Raw genomic sequence first — 23,304 nt, 5'->3', positions numbered from 1 at the left:
ACTGTCACTGTACTGTCACACTCCCTTTTTGTTGTTGTTTTTCTTCCTTCTAATTATTTGTTCGGCCCAAAAAAACGTGTGACAACAGGATGTATGACCTTTGACATCAAAAAGTTTGAGAACTTTTGGTCAAAAAAACAAAAAAACAACAACACGCCAGGGGGCAGTGGCCGTGGAGGACTGGGCTGCATTGGTGACCAACAGAAGAAGAACCGTCCCAGTGTCGTCGACGTTAAGCTCGTTCAAGAGGCTCTTCAGCCGCGCGTTCACGACGACACCGGTACACTCTCTGCATGATGGCCGAGGGAGGCGGACCCGAGTCGGGTAGCGCGGCCGACTCCGACTCGGAGCCGGCGGTGGTGACCGCTCAGATACCGACACCTTCGACCGAAAACCAGAAACAGACCGTGGGGTCACTTCTCAAAACTACTCTGCGAAAAGGCGACGAATGGTAAGCTAAGGGCTCGGCAACTACCGGGGCTAAATAATAAACGTCAGCCCTCCCTCTCCTCTCTGCTCCTCACACAAACAGGAAATGCTAACGGCTAGCCACCGAAGCTATCAGACAGGCCAACTCATGCAATGATTTCACAAGTGGAATGTGTTGTCGTTAGCTCTATGTTTGTGTGGGACCGTCAACACACGTTACAAACAACAGGGACCCACTGTGTCACTAGTGTGTGCGGGCCGAGACACCCGGCTGACTAACCACCCAGTATTAGCATGGGCTTCACTAGTGTATTTATTATGATGACAACTAAAAACATGAGCTAATGTGTTTGCTACTAGCTAACGTTACTCGGCTTAAAAGGCCCGTTTTCAAATGAAGCCATGTTTGTAAACCAGTTTCCTCCACCCAACTAACGTTAATCATCAGGAAATGAAAGCGAAACTAAATATGTGAAGTTTCCAAGCTACCTTTAGTAACTTGGTTTATATAGCTTGTAGCTAATTGGCGTTAGCTGGCGTATTGTTTGTGAGGGAAGTTATTGTTTATCCTATTTAAAGTGAAGATCACACCGGCCTGGCTGGGATGAATGAAACAGAAAATAACACTTGTTAATTTCAGTCAATGTTAACAACAACGGGCTAATGTTGACATACAAACTTATGAAGGCGAGATAGTGAGCAATCTGACCGGCCTCTGTATCAGAATTTAGAAACCCCAGAGAGTGACATGTACTGGCCCATCTGATTTGATTAGCAACCTACTAGCAATGTGGCTAATTTGTTACACATAGTGTCTTAAATAGACCATATTTGACCTAGAATTGGGTTCATAACAGACTGTGTGAAGGGGCAGTGGCCTGAGTAGGGCATCGTTCACAAACAAAGAATGCAGTGAGTTGGGTGGGTATTTCAGTCAGACTGAGGTAGGGAAGGAAGGGGATCTCGTAGACATGAACTTTAGAGTCATGAAAGCAACGCTGTGGAAAAGATTCTCACTTGTGAAGAGATTAAAGGCAGTCTAGCTTGCTGTTGCTATATCTGTTAATGCGACACAGGCAGGGCACGTCACAGTTTGTTTGTTGTTGCATAATGTACTTTCCTGGCAGAAGGGCAACAATGTTCATGTTAGTTACTGTATGTTGCAATATTGCATTATAGAGTAACACTTCCAAATATGTATTCCATTAAATTCCCATATCTTTATATTCAAATAAGGTAGAAAGAGTCCCCAAAACAAAAACTAACCCTAACTGTTACAAATAAAATGAAATGTGCCAGTGATTGATCACATAAGCCTAATGAGTTTTTGTTTTGATGAATTGAACAATGTGGACCCTGTTGTAAACAAGTGTAATGCTTAATTGGGTCGTCCACTCACAGTTGACAGTCTTTTGTATTGAGTTTGTGCTTAAAATGTACTGTAAATTCTACAAACTGTTAATAAATATTTCAATCAATCAATCAATCAATCAATCAATCAATCAATCAATGAGAAAACATGGAAGTAGTTTGTATTAACTGTTAACTTTCACTGTTACCAACCTGAGCACTTCTTCTTTCCAGGTACTTGATAGATAGTCGGTGGTTCAAACAGTGGAAGAAATATGTGGGATTTGACAGTTGGGACATGTACAATGTCGGAGAGCAAAGCCTCTATCCCGGACCTATTGATAACTCTGGACTGTTCTCAGGTAAACCTTGAGTTGAGAGGTTAAATCAGGGGTCGGCAACCTTTCTTGACATGACATGCAGTTCCATGTTTTTATTTTCTTGATTGTGAGCATGGCATTAATGATTAAAATATTTCCAACTGTTTTTGATTGTCCATAAATATAACAAAGTTTTTATTTATTATTCTGAACTATTTTCTTTCTCATCAGGACATTGTAATGATCTAAAGACTAGGCAATAACCCCACCTGTCTCCAAGACCACCTCCCTAGTCAAAGTTCAGAGTTTGAATCAATGTAGAATGATGTGCATGGAAGATGTAATTGGCATACAGATGTCAGAGGACTCTGTCACTTTATGTCAGTGTGCCCTGTGCCAATGATGGCAGCACCTGTGCCTAACGTTGCCTACCCCTGGATTAAATACTCAAATATCTTTGTTACTATTAATTATAGCATGTTTGAGACGTCTGTATGAGGATCACAAAGATACAAATGCACCATTTTTGTGTTCTCTCCTATAGACCATGAGACCCAAGTCCTGAAAGAGCACCTTATAGATGAGCTGGACTATGTCCTAGTTCCCACTGAAGCGTGGAACAAGCTGGTCAGCTGGTATGGTTGTCTTGAGGGCCAGAGAGCCATCGTCAGGAAGGTAATGCCACATAAGACATCTCACTTTTTGAACTATTCGTCTGATGCGGACTTCTAATTCTGTTAACAAAGTTGTTTTTTTGTTTGTTTTTTTTGTCCCTAGGTGGTTGAACACGGTATGTTTGTCAAGCATTGCAAAGTGGAGGTCTACTTGTTGGAACTGAACTTGTGTGAGAATGACAACATGGACAATGTGGTAACGCGTCATTTCAGTAAAGCTGACACTATAGGTGAGTTACTATTACGTATGGATCCTTAAGGATTTTAACGATTCGCTCTTTGATTCCTTAAGGATTTTAACGATTCGCTCTTTGATTCCTTAAGGATTTTAACGATTCACTCTTTGATTCCTTAATGGTGTCCAATTCCTATAGGGGGTTCCGTAGCACTTGCCCTAGCTCGACGACCTTGCAGATATATGCAAATGCTAAAACTATGTAATTTAGATGGCATATTATGTAGACTTACCATTCTATAGTGTATACATATAGTTTCATTGTACAGGCATTCTACTTTTAGTTATTTACTTGTGATTTTCGATGACTATTTCTATGTATTTTATTTATGTGTTTATGTGTTCTTGCTTACTGTAAGTCGCTCTGCTTTATTAAGAGCATCTACTTGATGCCTACATTGCTCCAAATGGACCCTGGGTTATAGTGCACCTACTAGTAGTATAGAAAGTAGAGACCTGAAGCCTATTTTAAGCCCAAACTACACCAGTTGCAACTCCTTGCAACATAACGGTTTTAAAGTCAATTCTGGTCAACCACACCAGTGCAACTCCTTGCAACTGCCATAGGGGATAATGGTTGCAAAGAGTTGCATGGCGAATCATTGGTGTGGTTGTTGAGGCTTTACACCAGGGCTCCACCGGGCGAGTCAGCGTCGCGTCTCCGTCACCGCCGGGGAATGTTACCTTTTTAATCAATGAAGGGTAGCTCCACTGCCGTGACTGCATTAAAATTGCCCTGGTTCATATTGTTCCCATATTATTAGTAATTATTAAACTTTATTCTGTGGTGGGACAGTTTAGTCGATTTTCCTTGATGGAAATGGTTGACTGTACAGAGAGAGATAATGATTCTATCATAATTGTCATTTGTTGTTGCAAATGCATCGTGGTGCATCCGTCTTTGTCAAGCATCTACACGTCGAACACAATTGGCCTTTTCTTTTTACTTCGCTAGTTTTTAACTGCACTGTGCTCAGATTTGGTTTAAAGCCCACCTACTGTATCCGGTCATTTCCACAACAAAAGTTGTTTGGGCATCAGTTGTTTTGTAACGACAATGTTACAAATCAGTTGTGTTTAGTAACAATGTTATGGATTTGTTCCCCTTCAGATACCATAGAGAAGGAGATGAGGTCGCTTTTTGAAATTCCGTCAGAGAAGGAGACGCGGCTGTGGAACAAATACATGAGCAACACGTACGAGCAGCTGAACAAACCAGACAGCACTGTGCAGGATGCTGGTCTGTTCCAAGGACAGGTAAAAGTACAGCGATATCGCTCAAATAACCTCTGATCTTTGTTTCCGAGAATCCCAAGCAAATCAATCCTCTAGTTCTCACACAATGTATTAATGATGGATGTAAACGGGAGTGTCTGTTTCATATACATTATTGATTATATTGAACCCATTTTGACTATACTGTAAAACCTTTACCAACATGAGATCGGGGACATTCCGACTTCCGAGTAATGTAAAACATTTTGAAACTATTAGCGCTTAGCAGACCTGCCAGCCACATCTAAAATGTACCTACGGTATGAGCCTTATAGCTTTTTGCCTGGTAGTCCCCATCCCCAGCTCATATTCATTTCAAATCTGATCCTGTAATTAAGTAAGAAAGTCGGAATGACTTTAATCTCCCCTGCTTGTCTCTCTCAGGTGCTTGTGATTGAACGGAAGAACGAGGACGGCACGTGGCCCAGACAAGCCTCCCATCCCAAGTAAGCCAAACTCCTGGTCTAGATCAGAAGGCCCTGACGGGCCTGGGCGGTAGCTCAGCGGTCCAGGCACCTTGGCCGGCAGTGTGCCGCGGGTTCGACTCCCGATCCCGACGGCCTTTACTGCATGTCACTCCCCCATCTCTCTCCCCCATTTCCTGTCGGCCTACTGTCTGTCCCTCCTATAAAAAAAGGCGAAAGCCGCAAAAAAACATTTAAAAAGAAGGCCCTGACACACCAAGCCGACACCAGCCGTCTATGAGCATCTGTGGCCCTTGTAGTTCTTCTATTCTAGTGCACTGGCTCCCAAACACTGGGTCGGGACTCGGAGACCCATTTGTCGGTTGTGGACACATCTCTTTATTTTTTGCTTTTGATATTATTTCAAAATACATTCCCATTGTAGGAAAAAGCTTTCGCACACCTAGAAATCAGGCGTATGCACAGGACATCAATGAAAGGAATGAAAATGCACCCGTATCTGCTCGTTTTATTTTATTTTATTATTTTCTTTATTTTAATAAGGCACCGTTTCGGTCCCTCCGGACTGGACCTTCAGGCATCTTTATGCCTGAAGAAGGTTAGCAGATGTAGTGTGCGCCTGTGCGGTGTATTTTCATTCCTTTCGAAAAACATTTATTTTCAAAGCAATTAAATAATAATAAATAAAATAAATCCAAGAAATGCCATAAATTAGAGAACAAATAAGTAGTGAAAATAGCTAATCTATTAGCGCGAAGCATCACGAAAAGTCACAAAACAAAAGTGACCAGAAGGAAGCCATCGACATACTGTATAACGCAGATGAATGAAATGTTGATATGAGAGTACCGTGAAAATGGTGGCTCAGTGAGTAACGCCATCCAAGCATGTTTAGAGAATATATGAAACTCATGGGTAACGTTAAGGAAACCACTTTATGCACATTTAACCAGCTGTGTCTTCTTGAGCCAATAGTGGTTAAATTGCTACATAAACCTACCGTACTTTGAAGTTGTTGGTGATGGTTAAGAAGCAAATACACATTGAGCTGTAATCTTCTGGAAACATTCATAGATGACCGTATAATTTATGGCTTTGTTTACTTCCTGATCTTTAATTGCCAACATAAGGGTGAAAGTAAAACGAGTTAAACACGTCTACAAGCTTCCCACCTCTGTTCTGCTTCAAAAGTGTTGGCAAACTACATATATGCGGAACGTAATCAGTGTTCATTCTTCTTGGCAATTTTATTTCTATTATTCAAAACATAGATTTGGCTATCTTGCCACAACAGCTTGTTGCCAAAACTTGGAGAAAGGCCATATGCATCAAAGTCCAGCTTGGTCGCAGGTCACACATGTTGTGAAGACGAGGATGTGTGATATTTGACCATGACACGTTCAAGTTTGTTTATTCATTCTGTCAGTCATCGGAGTGTCTGTGTTGGGATGACAATAATGAATGGGAAACCCCAACACCCCGGCCGGATTGAATCCGTTTGTATTTAATTTGTTACTATAATGTTATTTATTTAAGTATTCGGCCAGACATTTATCGTAATATCTGTCAATGGCAACACTAAATGACATTCTTGAGAGTTAACCACATTTTAACTTGATAAGGACATTCTTCCCAAGGACAAGTCTGTTGTTTGTGCTGTTGGTATTGAGAAATGGCCCTTGGTCATCTCGGCTTTGGAGTTTGCCTCTTCTGCATGTTAGGGTTTGATTCGGGGCGGCATAGCTGAATGGTTAGTTGTTCCAGGTTCGATTCCTTAATTGAATCAAGTTTTTCTTATGTATATAATTTGCAAGCCAACTAATATTGACATTGGCCATAAAGGATGAGCAGGTAGGATTGGGAATGGGTTTGAATCGAGAATACATTTTTGAATTATGAATAGTTCTGACTCAAAAGATTCACATCCCTTACTCTAATGGGTATGCCAGGAAGACTGCCTACTGCCACCTACTGGTAGAAGACGGCCTACTGCCACCTACTGGTATTGGGATTGAATTCCCTGAAGCAGACACTGATTGCAGTGCGCTCCAGCTTGGCCTTTACCAGAGATGTGAGGGGACTCAAAGCCATATGATCAATCACTGTTAGTTTGGCGGCTTGGTGTGCTGGGTCTTTTAGTTATCAAGACAAGATAATGGTTGTCCTGTTTCTGAACCTCATTCTGTTGCCCATAACAAACATAATAATATATATATACATTTTGTGTATGTAATATTTATTTATGTGTATAAGTTTATTTAAACATGGCAGTGAAACCCTGACCTCACTCTGTAACGTTTGCCTGAAACCTTGCTGTACTTTTGCTCACATTTATCAGATCCAGCGCTGCCACGTCCAGGACTTTCACTACCTCCCCTAAACTCTCCTCCAACTCTTCAGCGACGATCTCCTCGACCGTAACCAATGGAGATAACAGCAGTAACTCCAGTTACACACTGAACAACAGCACTTCTGGCAACCGGTAAGACTCCTTTAATCAGATGAAATACCGTCCCTGGCTCGCACTCGGCAGGCCAGAAGGTCTCGTCCTTGGTGTTGACGGACAGACTTCTCTGTTCTCACATCGAGAGCAGAGTATTTGCACAGCGTATTTCTTTATTTCACAAAATTGTCAATTACAACCTGACTTAAGTTTTTTCCACTTTTATCTTGAGTAAAGTAACTTCTTTTTCACCTTTCTCCTAATTTGTTGTCATTACCTTCAAATTCACTTAAGAGTGGATGAAAATAATGTTTATTTCCATGGTTCCAAATAAGCTTATTTTCTTTGTCTCCAAATTAAATTAAACATGAATGGTCTCGTCGTGAGTCATGTTACAATGACCGTCAGACAGGGTTTTGATACTCTATATCGTTTGCCTGTAATTGCCTTAAAAATGTGTGGGCAGGCCCTATTTTTTTATTTTTACAAAAATGTCATATGAATGTAACAATCATACCCAAATTAGACTCGCATGTTGAGGTGCCTCAAAAACCCAACTCAACTAGTTTTTATGTATTTAAAAGGTTTTGTTGTCTTTCTTCCCCCCCACCCCCCTCCCCTCCTAATAGATTGGGTGGCTACAATTCGTACAGCAGCTCCTACAACTACCGGGAGTCACAATCTCAGCCTGGCCTGTGTGGTCTCAGCAATCTAGGCAACACATGCTTCATGAACTCTGCCCTCCAGGTAAAATATACATGCCGGTGCTATCGGCCTTGGCAAAAACAATACTTAGTTTAGACTAGTCATTGGTTAGACATGGGTTAAGGTTAGGTTTAGGTGTGCTGCCCCGTGGGAGGTGAGGGTTTGAGATAGGTTGTAGTTGTAGGACTAAGGACTGGTCTAACCAATGGCGTGTCTAAACTAAGTACTGCACCCAAAACAAAAAATGTTAAGATATGAAGATATTTTGTAAACATTTATTCAATACTTTCTTTTCTCCAGTGCCTGAGCAATGCATCCCCACTCACCGAATACTTCCTGGATGATCAGTACGAAGCAGAGATTAACCGGGAGAATCCACTTGGGATGAGGGGGGAGATCGCAGAGGCCTACGCTGACCTGGTCAAACAGATGTGGCTCAGCCGCAGTAGCTATGTGGCCCCACGTACCTTCAAAGTGAGTAGTGACCTGGTCAAACAGATGTGGCGCAGCCGCAGTACTGTAGCTATGTGGCCCCACGTACCTTCAAAGTGAGTAGTGACCTGGTCAAACAGATGTGGCGCAGCCGCAGTACTGTAGCTATGTGGCCCCACGTACCTTCAAAGTGAGTAGTGACCTGGTCAAACAGATGTGGCGCAGCCGCAGTAGCTATGTGGCCCCACGTACCTTCAAAGTGAGTAGTGACCTGGTCAAACAGATGTGGTGCAGCCGCAGTAGCTATGTGGCCCCACGTACCTTCAAAGTGAGTAGTGTCAAACCCTGTGTTGACCCATTCTGGGCGGGAACCCCATTTGGTGTTTTTAAGGATTATGTTATACTTTAGCTATTGAAAAATAGCAGATCTACAAGCTCGTAGGTCTGTTATTTTTCTTTAATCGTGAAAATGTGGCGCAAATCTTTGAATGTATATTCTTTCAGAGCGAATGTTTTTAACTCAAATATTTGCTTCTGGGGGGGGGGGGGGTCCTGGAAACAACAAATTTTGAGATGGGGGGGGGGGGGGGGGGGGTCGGCAGCCAATTACATATAATGTTTGGGGTCCTCGACATGAAATATTGAGTTTTGCAGAAAATGTTCATGATTTAGAACATTTTTTTAATTTCAACGTCAGGCCAAAATGGAGTGTTAATTCAGTGTTAACTCTGGGTAAATTTAACGGCCCCTCAATATCTTTTATAGCCTGAAAAAGATTTCTGCCTTGTTGAAATAAATGGACAAAACGGTGTGATTTTATATATTTTTTAAATGTTTCAGACGCAGGTTGGGCGGTTTGCCCCCCAGTTCTCTGGCTACCAGCAGCAGGACTCCCAGGAGCTGCTGGCCTTTTTGCTGGACGGGCTGCACGAAGACCTGAACCGCGTCAAAAAGAAGCCTTACCTGGCCCTTAAAGATGCTGAGGGCCGTCCAGATGAGGTGCAGCAAACTGTGCTTAGGCAACACTTTGTTACATAATGATACTTCTTATGGAGCTTTAGATGTTTGTGCCTTCTGAACATTATTCTGTCCTCCCAACACATCTTTTGTGTTTGATACATTGGATTGAGAGCTTTTTTCCCCCTTCTCCTTATGCTTGGATTGACTATTGTATTGCACTGAAAATGGGTGACAGCTAAGATCACTATTTTGAAGCATTACAAAAGTATTACAACATTTGTGGGCGGCTGTGGCTCAGGAGGTGGAGCAGGTCATCCAATGATCCCTGGGTCGGCGGTTCGAATCCCGGCTCCTCCTGTCCACATGTCGAAATGTTCTTGGGCAAGACACTGAACCCCACATTGCCACCATTGGTGTGTGAATGTGGTAAGTGAGGACGCTTCATCTCCCAATGTATGAATGAACCATTGTAAAGCGCTTTGAGCACTTTGAAAAGCGCTATACAAATTCATTATTATTACATTTTCGAGCAAAAGGTGGGACGTGATCTAAAGCTGCAAATGCAGAAAGTTATACTGTTCACAAATATACCACCAATACATTCCTTGGTCCTCAACTTGCTCAACTGTCTTCAACTGTCCTCAACTTATGTGATTTTTCTATAACTTTCTTTTTGTATTACAGATTGTAGCTAAAGAAGCTTTGACTAATCATCGCTTACGAAACGACTCCATCATAGTGGACATATTCCACGGCCTCTTCAAGTCAACGCTGGTATGCCCAGAGTGCGCCATGGTCTCTGTGACCTTTGACCCCTTCTGCTACCTCACACTGCCTCTGCCCATGAAGAAGGACCGCACCATGGAGGTGTTCCTGGTCCGCTCAGACCCTCAGTCCAGACCCACACAGGTGAGATGATCACATCAGTACCTGTAGGAGTGTCGTGCACATATACGCGCAAAGAAGGCTAAAAGGGTTTTATCCTTGGATTCGGGTTTTTGGATATGCCCCCCAGCCACTGTGTTAGTTTTAGGTTAGGTTTAGGTATAGTTTACTGAGGTTAGGTTTAGGTATAGTTTTACTGAGGTTAAGGTTAGGTTTAGGTATAGTTTTACTGAGGTTAAGGTTATGTATAGTTTACTGAGGTTAGGTTTAGGTATAGTTTTACTAAGGTTAAGGTTAGGTTTAGGTGTAGGCTGTCAATCACAGCGACTGGCCAGTCACAGCGCACCATCTACGTCACACTACTAAACCCGAGGATAAAACCATGTTCGCGCGAAGAAGCAGCAAGAAAGGTGGTCTCTTCCTAAGCCTATTGGTGGTTTAAGCATTATGTTATACTTTAGCTGTTGAAAAATAGCAGATCTACAAGCTCATATGAGCTTAAAAATACAGATAATTCTGGGGGTCCTTGACATGAAAAAGGTTGAGCACCACTGACATAGAAACATAGGATTTTCAGAAAACTGTCAGAAGATATTTGTAAAATCTGGTCTCACGCCGAAATGGGTTGAACAGCTGGTGGATGGAAATGACGCTCGCACGTAGCTTCAAGTTGTAGCGTCGTCAAAGCGTTTCCCTTTTTGCCGACGTTACAAGTTGAAGCCGTGCGAGCATAGTTTCCATCCACCAGCTGTTTAAAAACCCAGAAGAGACGCCTGGACTAGGCGCTTTCTTGCCGCATCTTCGTGTGTACCGTATATGTCCCCGCGCTCTATCTGTAGGTGTCGCTCAACAAAATAAATTTGGCTTTGCCCCTCTTGCTACTAATATATTGAGTACCGGTAGTATCTAATCTTGGGTACTGACATTTGTTGGAACCGGGGACATGCTGATTCCCAGATGTCTTTTCTACCCCCAGTGTTGAAGTTGTAACAGAGTGGCGATTAAATTTAATAAAAGAAAACTGTTTATGTACAGTACATACCAGTGGGTTTAATGAATGAAACTTTATTGACAGCCGTAGCCAGTAGACGACAAACAACAATTTTAAACATACAAAACCGTTACAAATAAATACATTGGTTTATAAAACTCTCTCTCGTAAAAATTAAATCTATAAGAGGCTCTCATACCAATGTTTCCACATCAAAGAGGGGTATCTAACAGTGCTAAACCTAGGATTAATGTTGGTATGTGTTTAACTAATCTACCAATAATGCAATAATCGAGCAGCAAAAATAATTGTGTTGGTCTCTTAGAAATATTTTCCCCTTTTGGTCCATGAGCTTACTTAAATATTTGGATGCATTTCATTACTCTGAAGTACATTCTATAGTAGGACATTAGGACATTAATTAACAACATTAATTCAAATATTTGAAACATACCTTTGTGTTTATGGTTGATGTAGTTTGTATCAGGAGCAATCCACATTTTAATAAAGTGGTTCACTTTCTGATCTATCTCCATTGATTATTCTGTCAGTACCGAGTGGTGGTCCCCAAGATGGGTACAGTGATGGACCTGTGTGGCGCCTTGTCTCGACTCTGTGGATTCCCTCCAGAGAACGTAAGCAACATACCCTCTTATGCTAGCAAAATGAATTCGGTATAATTTCCGTGGTTGAAATATAATGGAATCATGCAATTTTCTACTTTATTTTATTGAATTTACTTGCGTCTTCCTAGATGGTGGTGGCTGACGTTTACAATCACCGGTTCCATAAAATCTACAGGCGGGACGACGGCCTCAACCAAATCATGGAGAAAGATGACATCTTTGTGTAAGTCTCAGTGTGGAGTAAAAGCAGTGGTTCTCAAAGGGGGGGGGGGGGGGCGTTCCAGGGTGTCCCCAGGAAAAGCATTTAACAGTACATAGCATCACAATCAATTTAACCACTTTGTCCATTCATACGTTCGCTATTCAAAAACTGGAAAGGAGTCCCTTTTCGTGTTTTAAGGATTATGTTATGCTTTAGCTATTTTTTTTAAATCGTGAAAATGTGGCGCAAATATTTGAAGATGTATTCTTTCACAGTGAACGTTTTTAACTCAAATCTTTGATTCTGGGGTGCCTGGAACAACATCCTTGACATGGAATGGTTGAGCACCACTGATATAGAAACATAGGCTTTTCAGAAAACTGTTAGGATTTCGATTGGAAGACATTTTTGTAGAATCGTTCTCGGGTCTAATGATTTTGTTTTGTTTTTACGAAAAGGGAAATCTTGAATACTTTTGCGTATTTTAACTAATCTTTCTCAGGATCTCTGGCACAAAACCTTGTTGTCTGAAGCCTAATCCATATCAATTTGGGGTTTCTTGACACAGAAACGTTTGAGAACCTCTGGAGTAAAGGATGACCCGTCGGGGCATGTCGCCATGGCCAACGGTGTGTTCTTTTCTCCTTGCAGGTACGAAGTGCAGGAGGAGGACAGCGAGAAGATGAACCTGCCCGTGTACTTCAGGGAGCGCCACTCCAAACACGGCGGAGGCTCCACAGGCACCATGCTGTTTGGCCAGCCTCTACTCATTACTGTGCCCAGGCAGAACCTCATCGCAGAGGTTCTGTATGAGAAGATTCTGGAGAGGATCGGGTATGTGCAGGTTAATTCTTCCATGGGTTGGTTCACAGAGGGACCTTTGAGTGTTTTCACTTCAGTATATTGGCGATCACGGGTGCAGTACTTGGTTCAGACTAGTCATTGGTCCGACAATCGACCACCTACCTCAAACCCTAACCTAACCATAACCGCAAGCGCGGGAGCAGCGAATGTCGACATGCATGTCGGACTAATGCTCCGTCGGAATTACGTGCGGATCACAGGCTCCAGGCAGAGGTCGTGATAGGATTTCAAACTGCCGACCAGAATGTCCAGAATGATTACAGTATCCCGGACATCTGGTATAAAAACAGCCACATTCATCTTAAAATACCGCATATGTTGTGCATCTGGCTGTGTGTAATGGTGCTTGCTTCATGTAGCATACCGGTATTGGCTTACTGTAACATACAAATCTACATTTTGCATATTCTACATTTTGCATATTCTGTATTCTACAGAATACAAAAGGTATATTATATTCCTTAATCAAATGTTTATTTGACCATTTGAGACACAGGCCCAGGCAATGGCATCTTTTATGATGAATAAAATTAAATGAAAAGTACACTGTCTTGTCTGTCATATCACAAAAGCAAAGACGTTTCTGTGGCTACCAAGGTGAGGGGGGGTGGGAGGGGGGACTTTTTTAACCAGCCAACATGTGTTCCTCAGCCGCACGCGCACAGACGGCATTACATTTACAGAAAACAGCCCAATGATGGAACCGCAGAATTTTCAATTAATTAACTGTTACGTTTATTCAGCTATGAATCCATTTTCAATTAATAGTTAAGATCCCTAGTTCTAACGCTGAATACTCCTAATCGGTGTTGATAAAGCATGGCCGATAGATGGGGACGTCAGAGTGTCGTAACTACTAGTACTGTTCTTTCAATGGGTCTGCCTTTCTGGCCAGGATGTCCGGAGGGCATTATATCATCCAGTGTTTGTCATAAAAAAGAAAACCCAGCCAAAACCGGTAATTACGGGCCTAATGAAATCTCTGGTTCCTGTGACTCCAGATTAACGGTATTTATTTTTCTTGTTTTCTGTGGCCCCAGACGCTACGTGAAGCCCTCTCAGAACCCCTGCAGTGAAAGCAGGGCTACAGCGTCGGCGTCGGCGTCAGCGTCAGCCACCTTCACCAGCTGCAGCCAGGCAGCTGAATGCTCCACGTCATCATCCTCCAGTCACAACAACACTAACCTGGGCGGCTGCGGCAGCCCCTTATCGGACCGGGCCTCGTGCAGTGCCAGCTCCAGCAATGGCAGCAACCACTCGGGGACCTGCAACGGGCCTAATGGGCTCTGTGAGGGTAAGCCACCGTGTGTGGATGGATATGGAATCTATATGTGAAATCCTGAGTGTTAATTTAACCCTGAGGGTGTACTGTACACCCAAGGACCAGACATTGACTGTTTCAGGCTTACGGTACTTAACCCATTTAGACCTGAGGACGATTCTACAAATAGTTTTTAAAATCCTGACCGTTTTCTGAAAACCCTATGTTTCTATGTCAGTGGTTTTCAAACATTTTCATGTCAAGGACCCTAAAAAATATATGTAATTGGCCACTGACCCCCATCTGAAAATATGTTCCCAGAAGCAAATATTTGAGTTAAAAACGTTTGCTCTGAAAGAATATATATTCAAAGATTTGCGCCACATTGCCACGATTTTTCAAAACTCAGACCTACAAGCTCGTAGCGCGGCACTTGGTGCCATGCTATGAGCTTGTAGATCTGCTATTTTTCAATAGCTAAAGTGTAACATAATGCTTAAAACACATAGGGGTTCCTGCCCAAAATGGGTTACCGGTAGGGATGGGTATCATTAGGATTCTTTCGAGTCCGGTTCCGGTTCTGCTTATCGATTCCGGTTCTTAACGGTTCCCTATTTCGGTTCCAAAATGATATAAAAGAGGTCAAATGTTTAACAAAAAAGCTCAATGTCAATTTAAGACATGTAATGAATAAATAGTGTAACATCTCTTCCTCCTCATTCAGTTGAGCCATTTGTGGATAATGTAGTAAAAAAATAAATGGTATAAACTTAAGGTCAATTGTTTTTCACAAAGCTTTGGTTTTTAAGACTTTGATTTAAGACAGATGAATAGAGTATAGACCAACATCCTTTCCTTTAACAGTTGAGCCATTTGTGGATACTACAGTTACCTCTTACTACTACTGACAATGACAACAAATATGCCTGAGAGACTACACAACATAAACATCACTGCAACACAAAGTCAGAAATCTAGAAAAAAATTAAAAGATAGTCTCATGTGGTGCACAGTCTGCATGGCATGTCAGAGCAGAGTGTATACTGTATACTAAAGACATGTATAATGAATAGTATAACATCTTCTCCTTTATTGAGCCATTTGTGGATAATTAGTGATTCTTTTAAATGTATCTCGATTCTGTATTTACCCAGGGCAATAGTGTTGTAGGCTACTTCTCTTATTACCAATAACAAATAAAAGCATGTCTGAGATCTGAGAGCAAAACACACACGATTGACTGTGTAAATTAAGTAGGCTATCTTTTGTTGTTTTTTCGCCACCTCTCGAAGTTAGACTGGGTATCTGGACCCTACGCCGTGATCACACACACACACACACACACACACACACACACACACACACACACACACACAGGTGCGCACTCGAAGTGAGTGCACCAACGCTTTCTCTCCTTGTCTCATGTTGATTCAATGCTGCGTGCTGCGCACGTATGCAATGAAGACTCAGACAAGGTGCAAGATTCCTGTCCCCTCTTAAAAGTTTCCTCCCATAAACTTCACTTGAAAATTACGTTTAAGAAACTTTAATAATGATGTTGCCTCAGTGCCAGGCACAGCGCGTGTCACTGTCTCTAGACTCCTCGACAACTAACTCCATGCAGAGAGATGGCTCCGCCTCTGCAAGCCACAAGCCCACAACGCGTCGCTAATGCAACGCAATGTAGGCTTGTAGATCAGCTCTGTTCCCTGCGCATCTATTAAGGGAAGAAAATAAATAAATATCGTGTGACTGCTTGTCTGTGGGAACCGATAGAGAGAACCGAAATTGAATTATTGTAATGGGTACCCAGGCACGTTCGGTTCGGTACATACTTGGTCCCGAGATTCGGGACCCACCCCTAGTTACCGGTAATTGAATTGAAAAACACAGATGATTGAATTGAGGATGTTGCCCAAGCCTACAGATAACGATTATTTCTAGCAGATTAAAAAAGGTGTAAATCTATCGATTGGTCTTTGTGAATTATGTGCAGGTGAGGAGGAGGCCATGGACCACCAGGTGAGCCCAGAGCCAGAAAATGGCCAGTCGGAAGAGGAGGAAGAGGACGAGGAGACGGAGACGTCCGACTTGGAAAACGGTCCCAAAACCAAGCTGTGCTCCACACCTAAAGCCAAGCTGTGCTCCTCCACACCGCCCAAGCTCTTCACCTTCAGCATGGTCAACTCCTATGGAACAGCCAACATCAGCCCACTGCCTTGTGACGGAAATGTCCTTAAACTGAATCGTAAGTTACAGTTTTAACATTGGAAATGTTTAACAATTTTTGCCACAGGGTGTAAAACGGCTGATAATCGACAAAGAAAAGTGACGTTTGCGCGACCTTAAAAAAAAAGAAAAGAAAAAAGGATTGGCCGATTGACAGCACGTGACGTTGTCTGCAGGAAAGGAAACCTTGTCCGTTGGAACAGGGCAGGACAGGAATCGATAGATCACCACATTCAGTGCAACATTTGGGTCCCTTTCACACCTAAAGTCCTCTGGTCGGATCACTCGCTCGAACAGGCGGAAAATCACTTCATTGCCATAGTCACTCACTGGAAGAAGTAGGAAGAATGAGGTTCGTGTTAAACCGGTTGGGAAAGTGGAGATATTTTACTAAATGCACATTTTCTGCCACTATTTCTCTTTTGACGATTTAGCGTCTTTCCACTTCCTCAGTTGTACAATGGATTGTTGTAAACGCACTACGAATATTTATTTGAAACCGCTCCGGTGCAAGAACAAGCTACAAGCTTATTATATTCTGTTCCATTCAGTGGAGTTTCGATACATATTCTGTTGGACTGTCTTATCATCATGCCTGTGTCACTTCTCAACCAGGGCTGACCTGCTTTAGACATGTGTCAATATGTCACTATGTAAATGCATTATTTTGCTGTCTTTGCTCTTTATGTGAACACAAATTCTGTCCAGATTAATTAATTCCTCTACACGTGTTCACATACTGTAGAGGAAAGGCGGAGAAGCATGTTGCTTATGATTTATTGAAATAATTATGTTTTGATTGAGCTGACAAAAGTTGGATTTATTATGTTTCTGCAGCACATTCCACAGTGGCGATCGACTGGGACTCGGACACAAAGAAAGTGTGTTATGATGACCAGGAAGCAGAGGTCAGTTCTAGTACAGCTACAACACAGCAAGGGCCACCTATCTACCCTGTATGCATGCAATGTCTGACTGCCTCCCTTGTATGTGCATGTTTGATTTAATTTCTGCAAAATCGGCAAAAGCTACCATTTCATCGTAAAGCCGTGGTGCATACTTAGTTTAGACTAGTAGTCATTGGTTAGACATGGGTTAAGGTTAGGTTTACGTGTGCTGCCCCGTGGGAGGTTAGGTTTAGGGTGAGGGTTTGAGATGGGTTGTAGTTGTAGGACCAATGACTGGTCTAGCCAACAACCGTATAGCCCACCCAGATGATGGTATGCAAAAATGTAATTATAAACGCTCGTTACCAATACGGTCCGTGTGTGTGTGTTTGCAGGCCTATGAGAAACACGACAGCATGCTCCAACCGCAGAAAAAGAAGGCCACGGTGGCTCTGAGGGAATGCATCGAGCTCTTCACAACCATGGAGACACTCGGAGAACACGATCCGTGGTATGGCTTTCCTATACGACCTTCAGTCTTGACATTGTAACAAAACCATTCATGGTCATTAACCCCTTTTGGTGTTGGCATTATGTTATGCTTTAGCTATTGAAAAATAGCAGATCTACAAGCTCATAGCGCGCCACTGAGTGGCGCGCTACAAGCTTGTAGGTCTGCTATTTTTGAAAAATAGAACGACTGACGGAAACATAGCTTTTTCAGAAAACTGTCAGGATGTAGAAGACATTTTTAGAATCTGATCTCGGGTCAAAATGGGTTAAACAATAGCTCCTTAGAGTTTGGAGATTTTCACTGTAATGGCAATAATTAATTATGCTATTCATAAATACTTCCGTCTTGTTTACACAGGTATTGTCCCACCTGTAAGAAACACCAGCAGGCAACAAAGAAGTTTGACCTATGGTCGTTGCCTCGCGTTCTGGTAGTTCACCTAAAGCGTTTCTCCTACAACCGATGCTGGAGGGACAAGCTGGACACAGTGGTGGACTTTCCTATCAGGTACGCTGGCATCAACACAGCAGCAGTGAACTGTGAAGGTTAATTTGTAGAGCACATTCCATAACACACAGCTGGCTCAAAGTGCCTCAAGGAGAGCACTTTGGTTCGCCTAACTAGTTGGGCATTTAAAAGGAAAAGGTCAGTGTTTTACTCAGCGTTTTACACTAGAGGGAGTTTGTGGAGCTCAGTGCAGCAGGGGATATTGCCCAGAGGCATGAACAGGGAAGTTCAAACTAAAGCTCTGGTCACACCTTTTGAATGTGTTGCCAAATTCCTTTTGATCTATTGTACTAATAAACGGACGTTCTATCATGTTGACATGTTTGCAGAAGTCTCATTTCCTCATGCGTTTTGTAATGGAGATGTTGCTCCAGAGTGGTACAGTCAGTGTGTAAACTGTAAAGGCTACCTTTTTTATGAATTGCACTCGTAGCCTCGTGTTGAGCAACCTTATCCACTAGGTAACAAGGAAGCAGAACTGAGACGTTTACCGGCACACAAGAGTTCCTTTTCACAGAAAGCCCAGTCATGCTTACTCATATTGCCAGAGACAAAGACCCATCTGTCCTTCACCAAACCTTTTCTTAAAAGGAACATTCCTGTTTTTAAACAACCTGGGCCTTATTTTCATAGTAGTTGGCAAGGCCTATCGGTTAGGATTAGGATAACATTTGACTTGGCAGCTTTGTTGTAGAAATGTGGGACATGATGCAAACTCACTGAGCTTTACAGTGGTGTCCATTTTGGTAAAACGAGTCACATTTAACCCAATTGTACTCTAAACCACTTATTTTGAAGTGAAAAGGAATATGAAAGTATTGTAATGGGCTTGTTGTCATTTCCAAATAAGTGATGTAGAATGTGGTCAATTGAACTTGCTCCTGTGTTCCGTGGCCCCAATATAGATAATAATGTAAAGATGTGGTGACCGTGTCCAAAAATATTTACATTAATAAAGATGGAGAGTAAAATGTCGCCATAGTCATGATTCTAGTCTAAATTTGAGCCATGTTGCAATTGTATTATTACAGCGCAAACTCTTGGTTGTTTTGAGTTGCATTCTCTCTTGGCAGTAAATGCCAGGTTTAGATTTGCTGATGATGTGTTACTGTTTTCTTTCTCAGGGATCTGACCCTGTCTGAGTTTGTGTGTGATCCCAAGGCTGGACCCTATGTTTATGACCTCGTTGCTGTCTCCAACCACTATGGCGGAATGGGAGGAGGCCACTGTAAGTGATCTTTTACCTTCCCACTGTATAGTTAATCTTTTATCTTTAATTACACACGGCAGCCTTCTCCTCCAGTCAAACACACTGCAGTCATTTTCACATACACAGTAGGACACGGCAGTTGACATTACATATTGAAATAAACCCAGTTTATTTTCATTATATCATTTTGTTTTCGAAATCAAGAAAAATGCCTTCCATTTATTTTGATAGCTTTATTGTACCTACTACTGTATTTTACCTACTACTATGTATGTGTTCATCTTTTGTAATGTGACACCGGTCAAAATTGTCTGAGGTGCCCGCCTGCCACGTTTTTTTGTTTTATCCCACGATTTTGTAACCCATTTTTCTACACACCCTCCACCAACCTAGTCCCCATATATGGGGGACAAGGGAAGAGCAACGGACTTGAACTCATGCTTCCTTCATGCCTGAGTGTCCAAGTTGCTCCTTTACCCCTGACAGGGGGGAGTTTCCCTGGTTGGACGTAGCGTGTGGAAGGAACACGTTATTCCAACCAGGGAAACTTTTTATTTTTAAATCTGTTGCATTTCATATTGGCACTTGTTCCCTTCTTTGTGCCATTATTCACTGTGGACTCGTGGGATATTGTCTCAACGGATCATATTATGCGTTATGAAGAACTAGATATTTTTATCAGTATTTATGCATCAGTTGTGATGAAAATGGGCAGAACCCCTATTGGTGTCTTACCCCCTCAGGCCGGGCACCCATATTTGGGTTCTGTACAGTATTCAAAAATGTAACATTTTTGATGCTGCTATATAAATATTTGAAGTTTTTCAGAAACCGGCCTAGAATCGGCCTTAGGCCTAAATGGGTTAAGTGTGAATTGGGGGCTGTACTTGTGGGCATTACATTAACAAATACAACTACATGGATTGACATTGATGGCTCTGCCTTTCTCCTCGCCAACAGACACGGCTTATGGCAAAAATAAATTGGACGGAAAGTGGCATTACTTTGACGATAGCAGTGTTTCGTCTGCCGCAGAGGATCAGATTGTGGTGAGCTTGTACACCTTGTTGTTTTATTCTATTCTATTCAGTCCTGTACCTTAAACCCAAGATAAACCGCCTAATTCATGCTCATGTCCGATGAGACCTCTGGGCCCTCTTGTCCTTGGCATCGGGTGACAGTGTTTGTAATCTCATACGTCTCCTCTTTCCGCAGACTAAAGCAGCCTACGTACTGTTTTACCAACGCAGAGACGCAGGGGATGCCCCCTCCAAGCCACAGCCCTCTGCCTCTTTAGGAGGAGCCCCCCAAGTAGCCGACGATCACATGGACACCAACTGATAAGCACTGTTGCAAAAAAAAAAAGAAAAAAAAAAGGACACGCACTGAAACTATTATGGCAAACGGAGACATTTTGATGCGCGCACCAAGCTACTTCAGTGACTGGAGACTCCACAGAGTCGCTATTATTAACCCCTACCCTCCTTGTGTTTTGATTTGTCTCGCATCTCATCCACTAGAGCCAGAAGCCTTGACAGAAGGGTGGCCCGAGAGACTTTTCTCCCTGGAGCGGGTGGCCTGCTGAATTAGAAACATAGTTTACTAGTCTGGAAATGAAAAGGGGGAATACTCTCACTGGACGAACAGAATGTTAGAAGTGCCCTCAAATCTATAGATAAAGGTTTTCTGTCACCCACACAGGGAACGTTTTCTGTTACCCACACAGGAAACGTTTTCTGTTACCCACACAGGAACAGTTAGAAATGCAAACGAAAACAAAAAGCCAAATGCACATACTGTTTCAACCAAAGCGTTCCAAGTTGTACATGATAAATCAATGTACCAGCTGTTTTGACGATGGGCCTACTACGGGAACACTCCTCTCCAATAATCTTTCTGCAGTGAGGGTACATGCAAAACTGTATTGCCATTACGGTGTGCACAGTGCGGCACACAGACATGGATCCTATGTCATTACGGCGCCTATGAACAGTAGATCCATTGAGAATAGTTTACAGACGGTGTTTGCTCTGCTATAGACTGGCTCTCCACTTGTTCCTGGCCTGCAGAGTCTGTTGAAATTATTCAAACAAACAAAATAAATGTCTCATTTCAAGATTTTTCCTCATCTGGGCCCTGCCATGAGATGTGTCGGAGCCTGTTTTGTAGCTTTGGCTCTTGTGCGTTCACACAGGGTGCGATTATTTTGAGCAACGCAATTCGATCCAAGTTAATGTAAAGACGCAATATCAAGCATTATTTTGCTTGTATGCCCAAAGTGACGCAAATCGCGCAAATTGAAAATTGTTCAACTCAAGTGATTTTTGCTGAAGCACAGCAGCCGGTGTCTGTGGGTGGCAAAGCAAAGCACTGCTTCAAGCGAAAATGTTGTGTCCAGTGCAACAGAGTGACACTATTCAAGCAACGTGGTTTATTTTTATCGTATCCGGTGTGAATGCATCTTCAGGCCATCAGCGCCGCTGTCAAGAGTCGGCTTCCCCATGGCTATCTGTTAGGGGACTTCTGTCCTGCTAACACTCTTTTAATTTCATTTTTCATTGTTACACAATGCAAAAGCGGCCTTTTATTTCTGCAACCCGATTAAAGGAGGGGGAAAAAAAGAGTCACTTTGAACTTTCCAATAATTCATTCTCTGCTTCTGGTCTAACTAGAAATGGTTACAAAAGGATGGTTTTGCCTTAGCATCGGGCCCTCGATCTGTCATGCTGCAGTTCCAGGTCTTTTAATGTGGTGTTTTCTTTTTAAACATTTTTGATTGATTGCTGCCTGAGTGGAGACCCCTAGCTCATCTGCAATGGCTTGTCCTTAGTCTTGTATTCTTGCAGCTCTGTATTGATATGGCTGTTATTTGATATCTTCAAAGCACACTTGAGTGAAGCAAAATAAACCAGTATAAAAGTGGTGCTTTAATTTATGAAACTTGAATTAGCTGCTGATCACGATAAGCAATCTACACGTTATCAGACTTGGTGCAGGACAGCGCTAGTGCAACAGCCTAATTGTTTGAGGAGGGCGTTGGCAGGCATTTGGAACTATGCGTTTCCAGTGGATTCAGTCAACTTTGCTCAGCTCTTAAATAAAACAGTACGGCACATTCTTCCATAGGTGGGAGAAATCGAGGAGTCTCTAGTAATCCCTTTATTCATTTAAATATTTGAGTTACCGATTTGTACCTAAAACTCATCTTGACACTGAAAGGTGCCTCATCTAAACGATTAATCTTTAACACCTTTTAATGTGGGGGTTGAATACATTATAATCAAGTTAATATCAAAAGGACTTGTAAAACCAGATGCAACATACAGTAACTACTTTATGGATACGATTCCCATAGGATATGCTGCATTAGTTTTGTGCTTTTTCCATGTGACACGACAGCATGTAAATGTCAATGGGACTGAAAGTGTCCTTTTTGCTGGTTGGTCCTGCCGTGATAATGCCCTTCTGACATGAGTACATATAATCATATTTATGCCAATGAATAGAAAAGCTTTACATATCTGTAAAACCCATCACAAGAGCAACTCCAATTCCACATAAATCAATTTGCTGAATAGATGTAAATATTCACACTATTTCAAATAGTTATATTGTGTCCTAATATTCATATTGCCAATATCTACAATATTTGTTTTTAATTGAGAAATATTTGGATTGAAAATACAATAAAGACTGGGAGCCTAAACGAGATCCTTTGTTTGGAGTCCAAAGTGGTGTGAAAAGGGAAATTAGTCAATACGTTAGTGTATTCTTGGAGCATGTTGTGGATATCCTCTTGTAAATTCTTAGGAAATGTAGTCTCAGTCTAGACTCTGATTATAAGACGAACGGACACTGATTTTTCAAGACTCATTTGTGG

At 42.2% G+C, this 23,304-nt stretch overlaps 2 protein-coding genes across 2 annotated transcripts in view; one reads left to right on the top strand and one right to left on the bottom strand.

Annotated features, from left to right (window-relative positions):
- The window catches only part of LOC310862779 (RNA-binding protein 5-like), a 102,562-nt gene that overhangs the window by 53,984 nt on the left and 25,274 nt on the right, over positions 1–23,304 (bottom strand). The gene's annotated exons all lie outside the window — the stretch shown is intronic.
- On the top strand, positions 266–23,133 carry usp4 (ubiquitin specific peptidase 4 (proto-oncogene)). The gene is made up of 22 exons (XM_083771467.1): positions 266–451; positions 2,014–2,141; positions 2,644–2,774; positions 2,877–3,003; positions 4,120–4,265; positions 4,668–4,729; positions 7,047–7,190; positions 7,781–7,898; positions 8,157–8,330; positions 9,129–9,287; positions 9,933–10,157; positions 11,676–11,759; positions 11,879–11,973; positions 12,604–12,786; positions 13,857–14,110; positions 16,074–16,325; positions 17,144–17,214; positions 17,589–17,704; positions 18,065–18,214; positions 19,339–19,442; positions 20,385–20,473; positions 20,640–23,133. Exons 1-22 carry the CDS (start codon positions 294–296, stop codon positions 20,763–20,765), a joined length of 3,096 nt encoding a protein of 1,031 aa, XP_083627593.1. The 5' UTR covers positions 266–293; the 3' UTR covers positions 20,766–23,133.

This window comes from Protomyctophum parallelum, assembly GCF_964188405.1.
Source record: "Protomyctophum parallelum genome assembly, chromosome: 8".
NCBI classification, from domain to species: domain Eukaryota; kingdom Metazoa; phylum Chordata; class Actinopteri; order Myctophiformes; family Myctophidae; genus Protomyctophum; species Protomyctophum parallelum.
This window is presented reverse-complemented; position numbering and strand designations above follow the sequence as displayed.